Below are 15,544 nucleotides of genomic sequence, written 5' to 3' on the forward strand. Positions count from 1 at the left end.
GAGCCGCCGGGAGCGGGGCGGGAACACAAACGCCAGAAACCAACCCGGCTTGGGGCACAGCAGCACCTGCCTGCCTTAGTTCTACCCTCCAGGGGTGCGGGAAAGGCCCATCACGCCTCCCTGCCGGCGCCGGGCCGCTCACAAGGCATTCCCGGCGCGTGGCACAAGGATCAGGGCCGCCCAGTGACACCGACTGCACATCCCACTGCCTCGCAGCGGGGCGCGGCTGGCGTGGGCAGCGTTCAGAGCACAAAAAGCACGGAGCACACCTCGCACTGCACTTCTCCAACCTCAGTGAGCAGATCTGCTCTCTTCTCCGGCCCAGTCAGCCAAGCCCCGGTGTGCTGCGGGCCGGCCAGGACGGGAACTGCCCCTGGCCTTCCTGGCCACACCAATCCCTCGTAAACATCTGCTGGTTCTGTTACTCCTCCTGGTGTGACTTCTGCCAATCCAACACATCTGATTTTCTACTGAGGCTTCTTGTACTTCATTCAAGGCATTAAACACTTAACCATTCAGTCTTACTTGACTCAGAACTCCCCCTCAAACCTGGCAAGTGGAAGTCAGTCCTTTATTCACCAAGATGCCACCTCGAGAGTCCCAGGGATTGAGCTGGCAAAGGATTTGAGAGAGCGCTGGAGTTGAGGTACTCCTGTGTGCAAATGAAACATCCTTCTTGTTTGCTAAATGAAACACCTGCAGTGCTTACAATCAGAATTTTATTATCCTTCACAATTTAATACCAAGAGAAGCTATTTAAAATCAAGAGACTGTATTAGCTGTCAATAATGTTATCAGTATTGCTCTTAAACAGATGAAGCTGCTGCCTAGCAGGACCAGGTCACTAATTAGCAGGTCCCAAGGGCAGCTTGTTACTGTTAAGAGGAAGAGACTGGGCAGAACGTCGTCTTCTCTCTGTCCAGCTGCCAAAACTTTAGTTATTAAATTCACCCGGGTTCCTGGCATCAAAATTAGTCTCCCCCCAAGTTACATCTAATATAGCACGCTGAGAGGCTAAAGTCTGCTTTAAGTCCCTAGTTTTCAAATCTTGATACCTGATGCTACTAGATTGGAAACTGTGACTTGAAATTTTACAGGTATTGGAAACTTGCATGGACTACAGAGCCAGTGAATTCACAGTTCTCAACCGCACTGAAGACTCAAGACATTTTATTCAGGTAAATCTGTAAAAGCCTCCTTTTAAAACATTTAACTGAAATTAAAATGTTCATTTGCAAATGTCAAACTTAGATCAAAATCTACAGTGTCTTCCATGATCTGAACAGTTTATGTGGAAAGAAACTTTATTTCACTCAGTCCTAAATTCGGTTTCCTAAAAATAAAACTTTATTTATTTTTGTGGGCATCTAATAATTATTAGACATAACATATGCACTGCAATTTACTCAAAGAGTAAAAATCAGTATTGTAACTGACTGTTAATCTATTATCTCTGCTTACATGAACACAATTAAGGATTTTCAAAAGTATCACAATGTTCCTCAAAAGTTTTAGGACAACGTATCAAATAAAAACAGGCCCTTCTGAGAATGAGCATATGTTTAAGGGTCTAATTTATTTTTAGCGCTATGAACCTCTGTGGTCAGAATATTCCATTTTTAACAAGCTTATACTTTTGTACCTCCAGCAATTTTAAACATATATATATATATATTTGATTTTAACAGCTATATAGCAACAGGAAATTTACAAATTGCTGATTTTTGATTCTGCAATAATGAATAGCACTACTGTATGTGTTTCCTTTCTGCAGTGAAAATTTAGAATTCTATAGTGAATGCAATAAGTATCTCAGTGGAAAGCAGAAAGAGCTGTTCCAAGTAATCTCTTGACAGAAATCTACTCCTTCAGCATCTGCAATCCTCACTGTGCACTACAGTGAAACATAAGCACTCCACGACAGAAAACAATACTAACAGACATTTTCAAGAGCCTCTTAAAACACAGTTTCCCTCACCTTCTTTCAACACTAACGCAACACAGAATATAATAAGGTGCACCTTTCTGACCAGGAACACTCAACAATTCTCTAAAATGCTTGCAGTTTGCTTCTGACTCAAGAGCCTTTGCTGTCAGAAGCCCCAGGAGACTCAGACATGTCCTGGGGCTTGGCCATCTCAAGCTTATGTGGGTGTTCCCTGTCAGGCAGCCTCAAGAAAAGCCTCACAGGGAAACCAGTAACTGTGGGTCTAGGCCAGTACTTCTCAAGGAAGTAAAAATTAAGCTTACCAACTACCAAAAAACAGATAATGTAAATTGCAGACTAGGATCAGACTCTGCTGTCCTTCAGCAGGACCAGACACCCTGACAGAATGAGAAATCAGAATTGGCAGTATAGTGTGAAATGAGTCCTTCTGACTGGTGATAGGACTGCTAGCAAACTGAGTGAACTGTTGTAGCTCAGCATGCAGAGAGCATAAACTGATACTCCCACTCTTCCTCCCCCTTCCCCGACATTCCAACTCAGCCATATGTGGAGGACTTCAGTTTAAACAAGATGTGCTGTAGCTGCCTCCTATGTCCTGCCATGCTTTTTTGGTGTTCGGCTTTCCTTTATCTGTTCCTATGGAGATTCAAGATTGAAAGTTAAGAAATAAAGGATTGTGTAATTCTGTATTTGGGACTCAAATTGTGAGCTACAGGATACATCAGCAGAGTAGACAAGCAATAAGAGCTTCAAGAAAGGTATTAATGAGAACAGTACTAAGATGAAGTAGTATTATCTTCCTCCTTTATATATGCTTTGCTGAATATATAAATAATTACCATGTAGGGTAAAGGAAGTCTATTCATTCCTAGTCCTAAAGTGGATGCAAACAGCTCTGCCAAACTTATAGCTGCAGGGGACTCTAAGTCATGGCTCATTACTAGGGGCAAACAAAAATGCTCACATGACCTTTAGTGTTCACACTCAACGTTGTGAAACACTGGAACATCATCAATTTACTAAAGATAGCTGTAGCTGGTATCCTGGGATGTACAAATGCTTCCTGAGCTTCTCTGCCTTGACATGACATGTCAAGGACCACCATTCCAATGCACATGATACTCCAGTTTCTGTCCCTTGCTGCTTCTAGAAAGCAAGCTGGTTTCCTTACAATTTTTCTTACATCCTCTGTGCCCTGATGCAAAAAATAGAACTTGGAAAAATAAATGGATTGCTCTAAAGATAGGATTCAAGGGGGTAGCCTTCAATTCAATAAGCAAAGGCTATACAAAGTTAGCTGCTATTTTAGTCTCTAAATTTGAACTCTGGTTCTTTTGTGAAGTATCTGAAACATCTGTGCAAATAAACGTAACGCAGGAGAAAACTGTTCCTCCCCCTAAACTGTCTCCTCCCACAACTTGCCATTTTTGCAGATGTAAGAACACCTTCCCTGTTTGCACACATTCTGGTTAGTCATTCTATGTGTGGTGAATGAAGGTGTAATTCTTAGGCTGAAGCAGTATAGAGATGCCATCCCAAGATGCATGACCCAAAGAAAAATATGGAGTTGAGGGGATCATATTTGCTACTCACACTGTGCACACCCAGAGCCTTCCAGATGGCAAAACTCAGCAATCCAACTCCGCACCACGCATAGAGTGAGCCCCATCCTAGGGCTCGTAAGGCCAGCGATGAACCACTCTCTGGTAGTGCAGCTGTGGCAGTAATCCCCTAGAACCAAAGATAAAGAGATCATGACAAAGCAAACAATAATTGGAAAAAAAATTAGAACTAAAAAAGTTGGTGATTTAGATTTTTTCCCGACCTGCCAGTTGTACTAGTGTGGCCACAGAAAATCTTATGGCTGCCAGCACATCTGAAGAGCCAAGAAAGGGGCTGGATGAACTGTGTTCCTACCAGGAGCAGCTTTCACGGTTGCCAGTGCCAGTGCAACCCAGGGATGATTTTCATTGCCCAGAAATACCAAAGTCAGCTGTTTCATGGGCAAAAGAATCCAATGCTCAGTTATCTCACCGGTCAAAATACAAAACTGAATTGAAACCAGTCACAAGCCCTTATGCCAGTGACATCTGAACATAATCACTGTATATCACTGATTTTGGTACTTTTTCATGGGGGGCACCCAGCGGCCTACAGGTCTTTATCTGCACTTCTGGAACAGCACACTGGGAAACTGCAAGAACACAAGCAGCTTTCATCTGGACATGGAAAGGGTATAACAGTGACCCAGGGACTAATTTCAAGGGGCTACAACTCTGAAGAAGCTCTGGAAACTATTTAGGAAAATTTTTTAAACACAAACAACCATGCTGAACCCATGCCCATGCAGAGTTCACCAAGCAGCAACACTGAAAATGCTCTGTGGTCTCCACACTTCTCATTTTTGTCAGAAGACACCTACAAGAGCAGGTGGTTTTAAGATACTGCTGCATAGAAGTCTGCCATGAGACGTGTCCTGAAAACACAGAACACTCACATGGAAAAGCCACCTCAGGCCAAGAATGGAGCATCAGCAATGATGGGGTCCCAGCCACAATGAAACCTTCTCTGTCACAGCACATAAATGGACATTGCAGCTTCCAGGGGCACCAGGCACATGCTGGGTGACATCAATCCATGTGCACCCCACACTCACTGCTAGCTGGCCGTTCTCATCTCACAATGCCCATTGTACTGCACCTATTTGGTATAGCAGAGCTTCAACCTGTGTAGCCCACAGCAGCAGTCAGACAGACAGAATACTCTTGCTCATACTGGCAACTGCCATTCAGAGGATTTTTTTCCCCCTCCGAATGATCACTGTTCAATTGTTCACAAACAAACACAGATTTTTGATGGTGATTGTTAAAGATGGGCATCTATGGTCCTTCGACAACTCAACAGTTCCACTTAACTGGGTATCTTGGAAAAACCCCAACTAATTATTGCTCAGGGGTAACATAAATGAGATTGCACACATAAAATTATATTCAATAAAGAATTATTTCATTTATAGTCTAAAATACAGAAAAGTGAAATTAACTTGTGGAAGGATCAAAAAAACTTTTCTCCAAAATGTGCCAAAGAATCGTTCTCTTTTACTCATCACAAAAAGCAGGGGAAAAAAATCTTTTGTATTCTTGCTTTAAAAAAGCTTTGAAATTTTTACTTTGTTTTTTTAAATGCTTCTCTGTCTTCTTTGATACAATTAAACATACTTAGTGTCTACCACTATGGTCAGTCAAGTAGCACCTGTAGTTTTTCTCCTCTCGGCTTTGTATTTACTGAAATGTTAAAATGATCCTCAGACAGTTCTCAGCATTGACACTTTCCCTTAGGATTTAGCTGTAGGCACAGCTACCCAAGGAGAAGCCCACACTTGGAAAGGGCACAAGAAAAATATTGGAATAAATAAGGGTATCTTGGCCCTTATTTATTCCGGTTTGGACATCCCAGAGTGGAAGCTGTTAACAAAAACAATGCTCTGTAAGCATACACACACACAAACAGCAGAGATCTCTAGTCACACTATAATATCAGGTCCTATTATCTCCTTACCACAGATAATGAACTATTATAACTCTTTCAGTTACTACTGCTTGGAGCAGATTTGAAATGCTGATTACTTTTGACATTTTTCCTGCTTCCGTCGTCTAATCATATACAACAACACTGAGAAAAAAATTGTCCCATTTAGAAGATGGGAAATGAATGGACAAAAATATCCTCTACACAGAATCTTTAAATAGGAGTCATTATCTGTGAAAATTGCTGGCAAAAAACCCACCCGAATACTATTTAAATGCTTGATTGTACCAGAAAAATAGTGGTAAATGGAAACAACTGATCTGGTTTTACTGACTGCAGTCAAACAGGGTTCAGTCACAGGCTGATTCCTCAGGGTACTTAAGTACACAGTTAAGGGTTTCTGTAAACAGGGCAGTTGGTTAAATGATTATCAGATATGCTGTCCAGAGCATCAAGAAAGCTGATTAATGAAATCCTAAAAAATTAAAAAGGACAACAGTACCATGAGAAAAAAAGATGTCACAATCAAAAAAACATTTTTAAGATAATTTTTATTTGCTAACCTGTTATTCTGTGATCAGATTGTTTTCTCATCACTACTGCTTTGAAAAAACAAATTCTTTAATTTAAAGAATGAGCTTTTAAACAATATTTGAGTCTTTCCAAAAACAGGCCAGAAAAAAATAGGGCAGAATTAGCTGATTTGTTTTCCAAATATATGCTGCTTTTTTTATTTGGTTGGTTGTTGTTGTTTTGTTTTCCTCTGGAAGATATAAACAGGAAGCAGGAGAAGGAAAAAAAATCACTTTTTTTTTTATTCAAACACAGGCCTTGTTCATATAACTGCTCCCTTGTGTGTGGAGTGTTTCCAAAAGGAAGCAGTGCCTAAAATAAAGTGTGTTCAACTGTTTGGGTTGATTGTGTTCAGTGTATCACTGTTTTGTGTGACCTAATCCATTGTACAATTAAACACCTGAATAAATGCTGGTAGAAGTGGACACCTCTGACAAGGAAGCTGCTGCAGCTGAGCATTTAATTTTAACACCCCCTCCCCCATAATTTCTTAACCGAAGTTTTCCTCAGTGGTTCATCACTAAACAGGATAATGTAATCTCCATTTTTAAGACAATTTGGGCATCAGTCCTACCAATGTTTATATTTACTTTAATTCACCACCAAGGTATTACAACTTTATCTCTTGCCAGTAACACTGACACTACTCTACAAGAGTAGGATCTCATACTGTTGCCTCCTGGTGGTTTGAATGCAGTCATGAAGCCATGATGCTATGATGCTACAGGTTCCCCTCTAAATTGCTGCTTTTTTTTTCCTCCCCTAAAACTATTTAAATCTGACCCAGGCTGCATTACATTTGCTTCCTGTTTCTACCTGATTTGCACGCCTCCATTTCACCAACACAAAAACTGGCACTAGCCAGAAAAGAAGCTGAAACAATAGGTCTTGCATTTTTTCCTAAACACTGAGCAACAATTCTCATTCCTTCAGACCTTCCCCCTAGTTCATACCAGCACAGTCACTGCAGTCATGCAGTAAAGTGGATCAGATGACTGATTTGGACCAAAACTAATGAAGGAAATAAAAAAAACCCCATTAATTAACCAGGATCATCTCACCAACCCAATAGCACACATATTGGCGTCTTCACTGGAACAGGAATAAATTGCCAGAAACTAAGGGCTGGTTGAATTAATTCTTTCAACATCAATGCTGGCTGATGTTGGCTTAAAGAACCTGCCAAACTATGGCCTCACCTTAACATGGAAAAAAATAGTATTTAGGCATTGAACATCTAAGAAGGGTGCAATTTCCTGTAGCTATTATTATATATGATGTATTATTAAAAGTTACTTGCAGTAACTATGAATTTAGGTAAAAATGCTAATGCAAAACTTCATTGGTACCTCAGAGAGCTTCTATAGAGAGTTAAGCCATTCTCAAAGTCTAGCCTTTCCTTTTTTAAACTGCTCACTGAAAAGTACCTTGCCAAACAAGTATCTTTCCACACTCTGGAGTATTGAAGTTGAGGGGCCCATGAATCACAGATTTTTGCTAGCAAACTGTTGTAATTCCTTTGCACAAATACAACAGATACAGTTTTCAGCAAAGATCGAAATGGTATATATCACTTGATGACATTTCCAGCATATATATCCTTGGATGTCAATGCAATGTCACTCTTGATAAATTTCACACCGATAACAGGACAGCTCAGACACCCAAGAATATGTGCAAGCTGGAAAAAATGCAGTGCTCAAGAGAAAGGAAATTTTAAAAAAAAACATGGTGAAAAAGGAGACAATTTCCTTATTGCAATGTATTTCCACAGCTTGTGAAACAACTTCTCATGAAGTTTTCTATTTTTTCTATTTCAAAAAAGAAACTCATGCTTATTGTTTCTGTAAAGGCAATGGATGAGTTATGCCATAGCAGCCTAGAGAGGAAAGTGGGAAGGCAAATGAAGGATCCTCATGCTCTTTGACCACAAAGGGAGATTACGAGTGATCAGAGATGAAGGTTCTGATATAAAGTACGATGGAAGATTTTTTTTTTCTCTTGATATGCATTGAATTAACTTGATATGTTATTGAATCATCATTTTTAAAATAAACACAACTGATCAGTTCTTACTTCCCTAAGAACATCTGTAATACATGTTGCATTTTAGGAGCTTGGTGGAGATGAGACTGATCAATTTCAAGGGCATATTTTTGACACTTTCAGCAATAACAAAGCATTAGTGAGGAATAAAACATCCTTCAATCACATGTGCTGTGTTTCAAGCTAATACACCGACATGGTATAACTGCTAGCTTTGCTTTGCAGTTCTTTTCTTCAGAATGCACAAGTGGATCCAGTTAGTAATTGCCTGAGCTCAGATTAATTTTGGGCATCAGATCTCATAGTTCCGTAATATTCATTCTCATCCTTCCCCTTACACAGTAGGATGGGAGTGGAGAGCTTTAATTTTGACTAAATGATTCCACTTACATATTCCACAGCTTGCAGACCTTCTACCTCCTCATTCCCATCCTTACTGCAGTCACCTTGCTTCCAGACTCACTGCAGCACTGAGACCGCATGCTGAACTGGATCACTGAGGTGATACAGGCTCATGTCTGAAGTGCGTTCACATCACAGAATCAAACGAGACCAGCAATTTTATTCCACTGTACAGAAGTATGATTCCAGCAAACAGTGTAAGCATTATGTATTTCAGCTAATTTCAAGTACTAAAGTGTTCAGCAGGGCCAGCTCCGAACTGATTTTTAAATGAATCCTACCCCTGTACTGAATTCAATTAAGTCTAGTGCTCTCATCATCAGCTTTGCCAAGTTCCACATATATCATCATGTCTATAAGGCATCCAGTGCATTCTTATTTCCTGCACATCACTACTGGAAAACAGCTTAGAGGAACAAACCTTACTGAACCAGTCTGGGTTCTTCTTTTTTGTCATTGCAAGCGTGGTGCCAAAACCTGCTATCATTCCCGCTGTAGCAACAGTACCTAGAAAAATTCCACCTGCCAAGAAAAGTTGAAGAAATAAAAATCAACACTTCATTACTTAAGGGGAAGGAAAAAAACAACCAACGTGTTTAGAAAATAAAAAACACGAAAAATTCAGATCTGTCAGCACATGCTGAAGGGAAAGTCCCAGTTGCCTACATTTTTTATGTTAACTCAATATGACAAAATAGCAAGACAAAGAATTAGTTCTATAAAAGAGAGCACTTTGAAAATAATGGCATGTGTATGTATTTTCAAGCCACACACAGAAATTCAAATTCTAGGATGCTTTTTCACAGTACTTTGAAGTTTCTCTCAGTCCAGAGCCAGGGTACTAAAATCATCTTGTTCTTTGGTTATGCCTCACTCTTCCCCAAAAGAGAAATTTAATTGGTTTTGTTGCGTCACTTGTTATTTCAAAGGATCACCTAAAAATGGTCACCACCAGTTCCTCTGAAGACCACTACATAAGCAACGCTTGTTCTTTGGCTTTATGTTCTAATGCTCAATTTAAAATTCTGAAAAAATGTAATTTTTTTTTTTGTAATTTGAAACAATTTTTTTAAAACAAAGGAAATTACACTCGCAGAAGCTTTCCCAAGACAGAAAGCATCCCTTGCTTTTCAGTCCTTTCAGTGTTTCCAAAGTCACTTGGGGTACCTGGATTCCTTCTAGCTCTTTCACCGAAGGCACACGTAGCCATACCTGCCCACTTTTAAGTAAAAGGCTTGTTACAAAGACTTACTGCACTGTAGAAACCAATCTGATTAATATTAAAATTTTAAAATTTCAGGGGGTTACATGTTCTTCCTTTGCAGGTATTGATACCCACCCTGTTTTCCCTTTCCTAATCCCAGTTAGGTAATTTAAAAATGGTCTGAATAGGAAGTAAGAAGCAAAATACAGTTAAGTTAGATCTTAATTTTAAAAAGTTTTTATCTGATTACTGTGATGAAGAAGTTTCCTGTACTCGTGTCAATGAAATCTGTTAGGTACCTCCTCTGCCTGGGAGCACAAAAACCTCGCATCCTGACCGAATTATGCAGCCCACAAAGTTTTACATTTCCAGGCCTGTAACCAACATTTCCCCGATTTCAGGCACAATAATTGGTGTGGGTACGTCCATCCTCTGGCCGGGCGCGTCCCGGGATGTCCCGGCCAGCGGCGCTGGGAAAGGGCTGCCGGAGCCCCGGCCTCCGCTCCGCCGGGGGGCGCGGGGAGACGGAGCAGACACCGGAAGCAGCCCGGAGATACGTATAAAAATCACAATATAATATAAACATAAAGCAGGACAGCGCCGCCAGCCCGCCGGACGTGCGCCCGCTGCCCTGCAGCTGTGCGTGGCTGCGGAGCCTCTGGCTCTGCCCTACCCGCAGTTCTCCCGGTTCGTTCCCTTCGGGAATCCGCAGCGCTGCCCGGCGCCCGCGGGAGCCGCCTCTTCCCCGAGCGCTCCTGCCCCCTCCGGCCCGGCAGGGCCGAGCGCGGACTCCCGCAGGGCTGAGCTCCCTCCGGGAAGGAGGCGGCTCCGCTCAGCGCCCGTCTCGCGTCCCGCATCCCGCCCAGCTGCCCGAGCCGTGCCGGGCCCAGTGCCCCGGGGCACGGCGCCTGAAGGGTGACCGGCGCCGCCGCTGCCAAGGACGAGGGAAAAGGCGGCCGGCGCTGCAGGGGCTTCCCCGCTGTGTCCAGAAGCCTCGGCGAGGGCATTCCCAAACATCTCGCCTTCTGCCCGGGGGCGGGAGAGTGGGGAAAGACCTGGGGATACGGCAAGGGGAGCACGGCTGGGGACGGTGTCAGGGCTGCCGCACACGCTGCCGCTCGTCCCTGACCCGTGCAGGGGCAGGAGGGGAGGAGAAGGGAGGAGAGGAAGGCTGTCTGCACCTTTGATTAAGAAGAGCTTGTCCTGGGATGCCGCAGAGCCCGCAGCCCCCCGGGGCAGGGACAGCCCGCGCCCGGGGGCCAGCGGCGCTGCGGGCACTGCCCCATCGTGGGCGCCCCCGCCGGCAACCGCCCCCATGGCCCAGGACCGGGAGTAGGAGGCGGCGGCGGCTGCAACCCGGAAGGAGAGGGAGCTGGGCTGGCACACGCAGCCGCCTTTCCTCCTCGTCCCGCTCCTCGGCCGCGCAGCCGGGCGGGGATCCCGCGGGAGCGCGGGCGGAGCTGCAGCTGCGTTGGGAACGGCCTCCTGTTGTTGGGGCGCGTTCAGCGTCCCGAGAGCCCAAATCGCGCAGAGGGAAGATGAGAAAAAGTTGTCAAAGCCTCTTTTAAATCAAGTCTTTTGTAGCAGCCTCGTAAGGGTTTTGATTTGGGTTGTTTTGGGGGTTTTTTTTTATGTCCGTGGGACAGATCGCGTAGTGGACTTTACCAAATAAAACTGGGAGACCAAATAAAACTTAATTCCCATGAATTCTAGGAAGGTGTACCTTGACGAATGGCGTTGCTTTAAAGTACATATTTTTGTTCTAAATTCTCATTCTTACAAGTTATGTAAATAGTTTCTCACGCTACGAGAACATACATTTGGGTTTTTTTCATCTCTGTGCCACCCTAATTCTCAGCTGCTGATGAATATAAATTGATGTGCTATCTAATTTTATCGCTTTATCAAACAGTGTACTAATTTAAGATTCAGTATGGACCGGTAAAGTGTATTTTTAGTTGTAACAGTCAGTACTTCAACAGCAAACAATGAATGTAAATAAATCCAAACCAAGCATTTCTTCCCCAGCTTCCTTCTTTGTATCTTTCAACATAATTTATAGCATGTATCTAAGGGTCTAATTATAGGGACTGGGTTGCTAGGCAAAAATTTAGTATTTTGGGAAACTTCCTGTTCATGGTACTTCTAAAAACCAGTCCAAAGCTGTTTCCTAATAGTCCATGTGCTGTGTAAATTAAACAATGTTTTACACAGAGAGCCCATCACTAACTCATTTTTTTCTAATCTGGACAGTAGGCAAATGACTCCTAATCTTCTTTTCTCTAGTCTTATTTTTCCCATAAAAATGTACCCCAAAATCTTGTGTGTGCTTTGGAATAGAATTAGACCTTGCCACAAATAATAAAACCTCCTGGAAAAGCTTAGAGAAGGGCGTCTTAGAAAAACTGCAGAGTGACAATGTGAAAAGAAGAAATTACTTTTTATATAAAAGTATTTAAATTTATTAGAATGCATAAAAATAAAACAGCAGCATGCATGTCATTTTGATTGTAATTGGTGTCAAGATCATCACTGCATCTGATAGAGGAATCCTTGAACTGTGAGAGGCAATTAGATTATTGTGTCTGTTGTATTTTTTTGTGTCTTTGCTGATAACAATCCTATATTTTATTCTCAGGATAGCTTTTTGAGTTCACATCAGTCAAGACATGACTTTCTTTCAAATTTTTCCAGACCAGGAAAAAAGAGAAGAGAAAGGTATAATGATGTTATTTAATCCTGGTTTGAGCAATGCCAAGAATCTATATTTGAGAGTTAGATAAGATCTGTCTCTATTAATCATTCACAGAGACTTAAAGTAGGGCATAAAGACCGTGAAATCCACTCTGAATAACTTAAAATTCTTAATGTTGTAAATTTTACTTGCTTTTAAAAACCCAAGAGATACTCAGCAGAATTGTGTTAATTTAGGTTACAATATTAATCTCTTCTTGCTGTATAATTGACTGTAATATAATGCTGTCTTTCCTTTTTATTACAAAAAACTTGGTGAGCCAAAAGCAGACAGTGGGAGGGAAGCAAAGTTTTCCACTTCAAAGGATGTGTAAATCTTCACTTCTGATGTTATGGTTAGGAATTTTATATCAACCCCTGGGTTTTAATGAAAAATTGGTAACATGGTGCCTCTCCCATGGGAGTTCATATTATTGTACAATATTGGTGAGGGAGGAGTGTGGAGAGTAAGCAAGAGCACCAGAAAGAAAGTAAATTTTAAAATAAAACTGAAGAAACAAATTAGCATAAGAATATTCCCTAAGAGATTTTTATAACCCTTGCAAACACGTGGTATTGCTGCCAATAAGCAGCTCTATCACGAAATAGAACCCCAGTGTGCAAACTTCTTAACGTAATGCTGTGGGATATTTCAGTCCTGGCCTGAGTATCTCCTGCCCTCCTTCCTTTCCGATGCAGGACTGCAGAGGAATACCTGGCCTTCTCCACTAACAGTGAGTTCCACTTGAGGACCAAGCTTGCAGTTCAGGTATTGAGAGGCAAAGAAGCTAGTGGATAAGCTGGTTGGGACATAATACAGGCACTAATTCGATATATTCACTAAGTTACCTGTCTGATTATATAGCCAAAAATCTTGAGTGCCACTGCTAAAAATGTTTGCACCTGAGACACAGAATCCTGTTTGGAGTTTGAAAATCCAGTTCAAAACAGAGAAGAGGTTGATTGGAATACTGGTTAAACTGACATGTTCAGTAACTGAGCTGGATTATGGAAAAGAACTTGGGAAAGAGCCAAGTACTGGTTTTGGAAAGAGAGACAATGCAGCAGTTGAGCTACCCTTTGGCTCTCAGGAGAGCTGAGCTTTATTCTCTGCCTGACTCACTGGGGTCATTTCCTCAATTTATGGCAGCTTTGATATTCCTGAAAGCACCATGCAGCATCAGCACTGTGTACAGGCAGGGGCATGAAGAAACCAGTTACATATTTCCAAACAATTTTCTGGTCGATTGGACAAGAAATTGCAGCTATGATTGGGTTTCTGCAGAAACCTCTGTTTTTACAATTAGCTGGTTACTGTTGTGCATCTCCTAAGGATCTGGTGGCTGAAATTCCCATGTTGAGAGTCTGTCCTCAGGTCTCGGTCTCTTGTCTCATACTGCAGCAAAAATCTGGTCATCGAATAGTGATGGGTAGACTTCAATCACATAAAAACTGACAAAAGGCAGTGCTCATTTGTCAAATGTATGCATGTCCTGGGTTGCAGTGTATTCTATCACCATCCTCATGAGCTGTTGAAATCAGATGGGGCAGTGTTTCCTTGCCTCCTCCCCCCAGACTATCTTGCTGTTAATGGCCCATCATTGTCCTGCCACATGACTCAGAGATAACTCCCTCCGGACTATCTTCTGTTAATGAGCCTAACCAACACTTGGCCTCATGACTCATTACCCCATTGTGAGATGCTCCACCCAGAGGGAGGAACCAAGCATCCCATCGTGGATATAAGCTGAGGCTGAACACCAGAGACAACCCTTTCCACTGGATTTCCAGAGGACAGGAGCTACACAGCCACCACTGGACTTCCTGAGGAAGAGCAGACTGTTTTACTACAGGATCACTGCTTCAGAGGACTGCAGCCACCATTCTACCAGACTGCTACCACCACCCTGCCTAACAGGGTGTCAGGTTGTACCTTGACTCTGTCAGTTTGACAGTGTTTTCTTTTACCTTTTTTTTTTTTCCTTTTCTTTAATTTCCATTAAATTGTTATTCTGACTTGGTACCTCCCACTGGTTTGTTTTCAAACTAGTACAATGCACAATTGTGAAGAGCCTTGCACTGGACAATCAAAATACATAAAAAATGCTGGTTGAGCTGTCTTCACACACTTATAGAGGAGTATTTTTTGTTTTGGAGGTGATGAGGAGATTAATCATTTTGCGCAAGGTTCTGCTGTGGTTCTGCAGCAAAGGCAGGAGCCAAGAGGCCAGATCTCCAGATTCCCATCCACCTACCCCAGCCCCAGAGATGCTTTTCTAAACTGCAGCTTGCTTATACAGAATATGCAACCCTCTTCTTTAATTTCACTTCTCCATTTGGTTATTCAGCAGTGCATGTGAGGCATAACGTTGGACAAGACTGGGTGTTCCAGCATGCTGCACAGACACCACAGGGGCATTGTTTGTTATGGCCACAGCCTGGCCACGTTTCGGTGAATGGCAGAAGTCCCGTTTGGCAATCTGGCCTGGGTTTCAGTTATATATCCCCAATTAGCATTGTGGATGATGACACTATGGCTGGTCAGAGGCGCACTACAGGTTTCAGACCAGCTGATAACCTATCAAGGCTGTCACGTGCCTTGGACAGAATTCAGGTGAGGCTGCAGAGATGAGAAAACTTACAGAGGTCTTATATGCCTGTATCTACTTGTTTTCTGTTCTTATCCTTTACTAAATTACATGTTTTATTACCTGTTCAATGTTTATAATACTCTCTTTTGGCAAGTAAAATATGCCTATATCTGTTTGGCTTTGCCCACATTTACTAGAGAGAAAAATCACAGATCCCTTCCCAAATCCTGTAATATTCCTACTATCTTTAGAGACCTAGCAAATATGTTTACCAGTTATTTTTTAATTTCACTGCGTACCACATCTTTAGTGGTGTTAGTATGTGTTTTATTATAGAACTTTTAATAGTTACTTTGCTGTACCGTATTAGAAAAATCTTTACCACTGTCCAGAAAAAAAAAAAAGTATTTCTGACTGAATTTTTTAAAAAAGAAACAACAGAAATTAATTATTACTTCATGGTGTCACTAGAGCATGGCCTGGTACTTGCGTCTCAGCCACTTTTACTGGATGCTGCAA

At 42.1% G+C, this 15,544-nt stretch overlaps 1 protein-coding gene across 3 annotated transcripts in view; it reads right to left on the minus strand.

The window, feature by feature from the left end:
• TMEM242 (transmembrane protein 242) overlaps positions 1 to 11,083 on the minus strand; it is an 11,693-nt gene extending 610 nt beyond the window's left edge. For 2 of the 3 annotated variants that reach the window (XM_017739747.1, XM_017739746.1), the window contains exons 1-3: positions 10,883 to 11,083; positions 8,919 to 9,019; positions 3,542 to 3,679 (exon numbers count right to left, since the gene is read on the minus strand). In XM_017739747.1, coding sequence (XP_017595236.1) covers positions 3,542 to 3,679; positions 8,919 to 9,019; positions 10,883 to 11,018 — 375 coding nt within the window. In that variant the 5' untranslated portion in view covers positions 11,019 to 11,083. Of the gene's footprint in view, positions 1 to 1,153; positions 2,585 to 3,541; positions 3,680 to 8,918; positions 9,020 to 10,882 lie in introns of those variants that run through there. The other variant, XM_008637992.2, reaches the window with a different exon arrangement.
• Between the last annotated feature and the right edge of the window lie 4,461 nt (positions 11,084 to 15,544).

This window comes from Corvus brachyrhynchos, unplaced genomic scaffold, assembly GCF_000691975.1.
Source record: "Corvus brachyrhynchos isolate BGI_N302 unplaced genomic scaffold, ASM69197v1 scaffold14, whole genome shotgun sequence".
NCBI classification, from domain to species: domain Eukaryota; kingdom Metazoa; phylum Chordata; class Aves; order Passeriformes; family Corvidae; genus Corvus; species Corvus brachyrhynchos.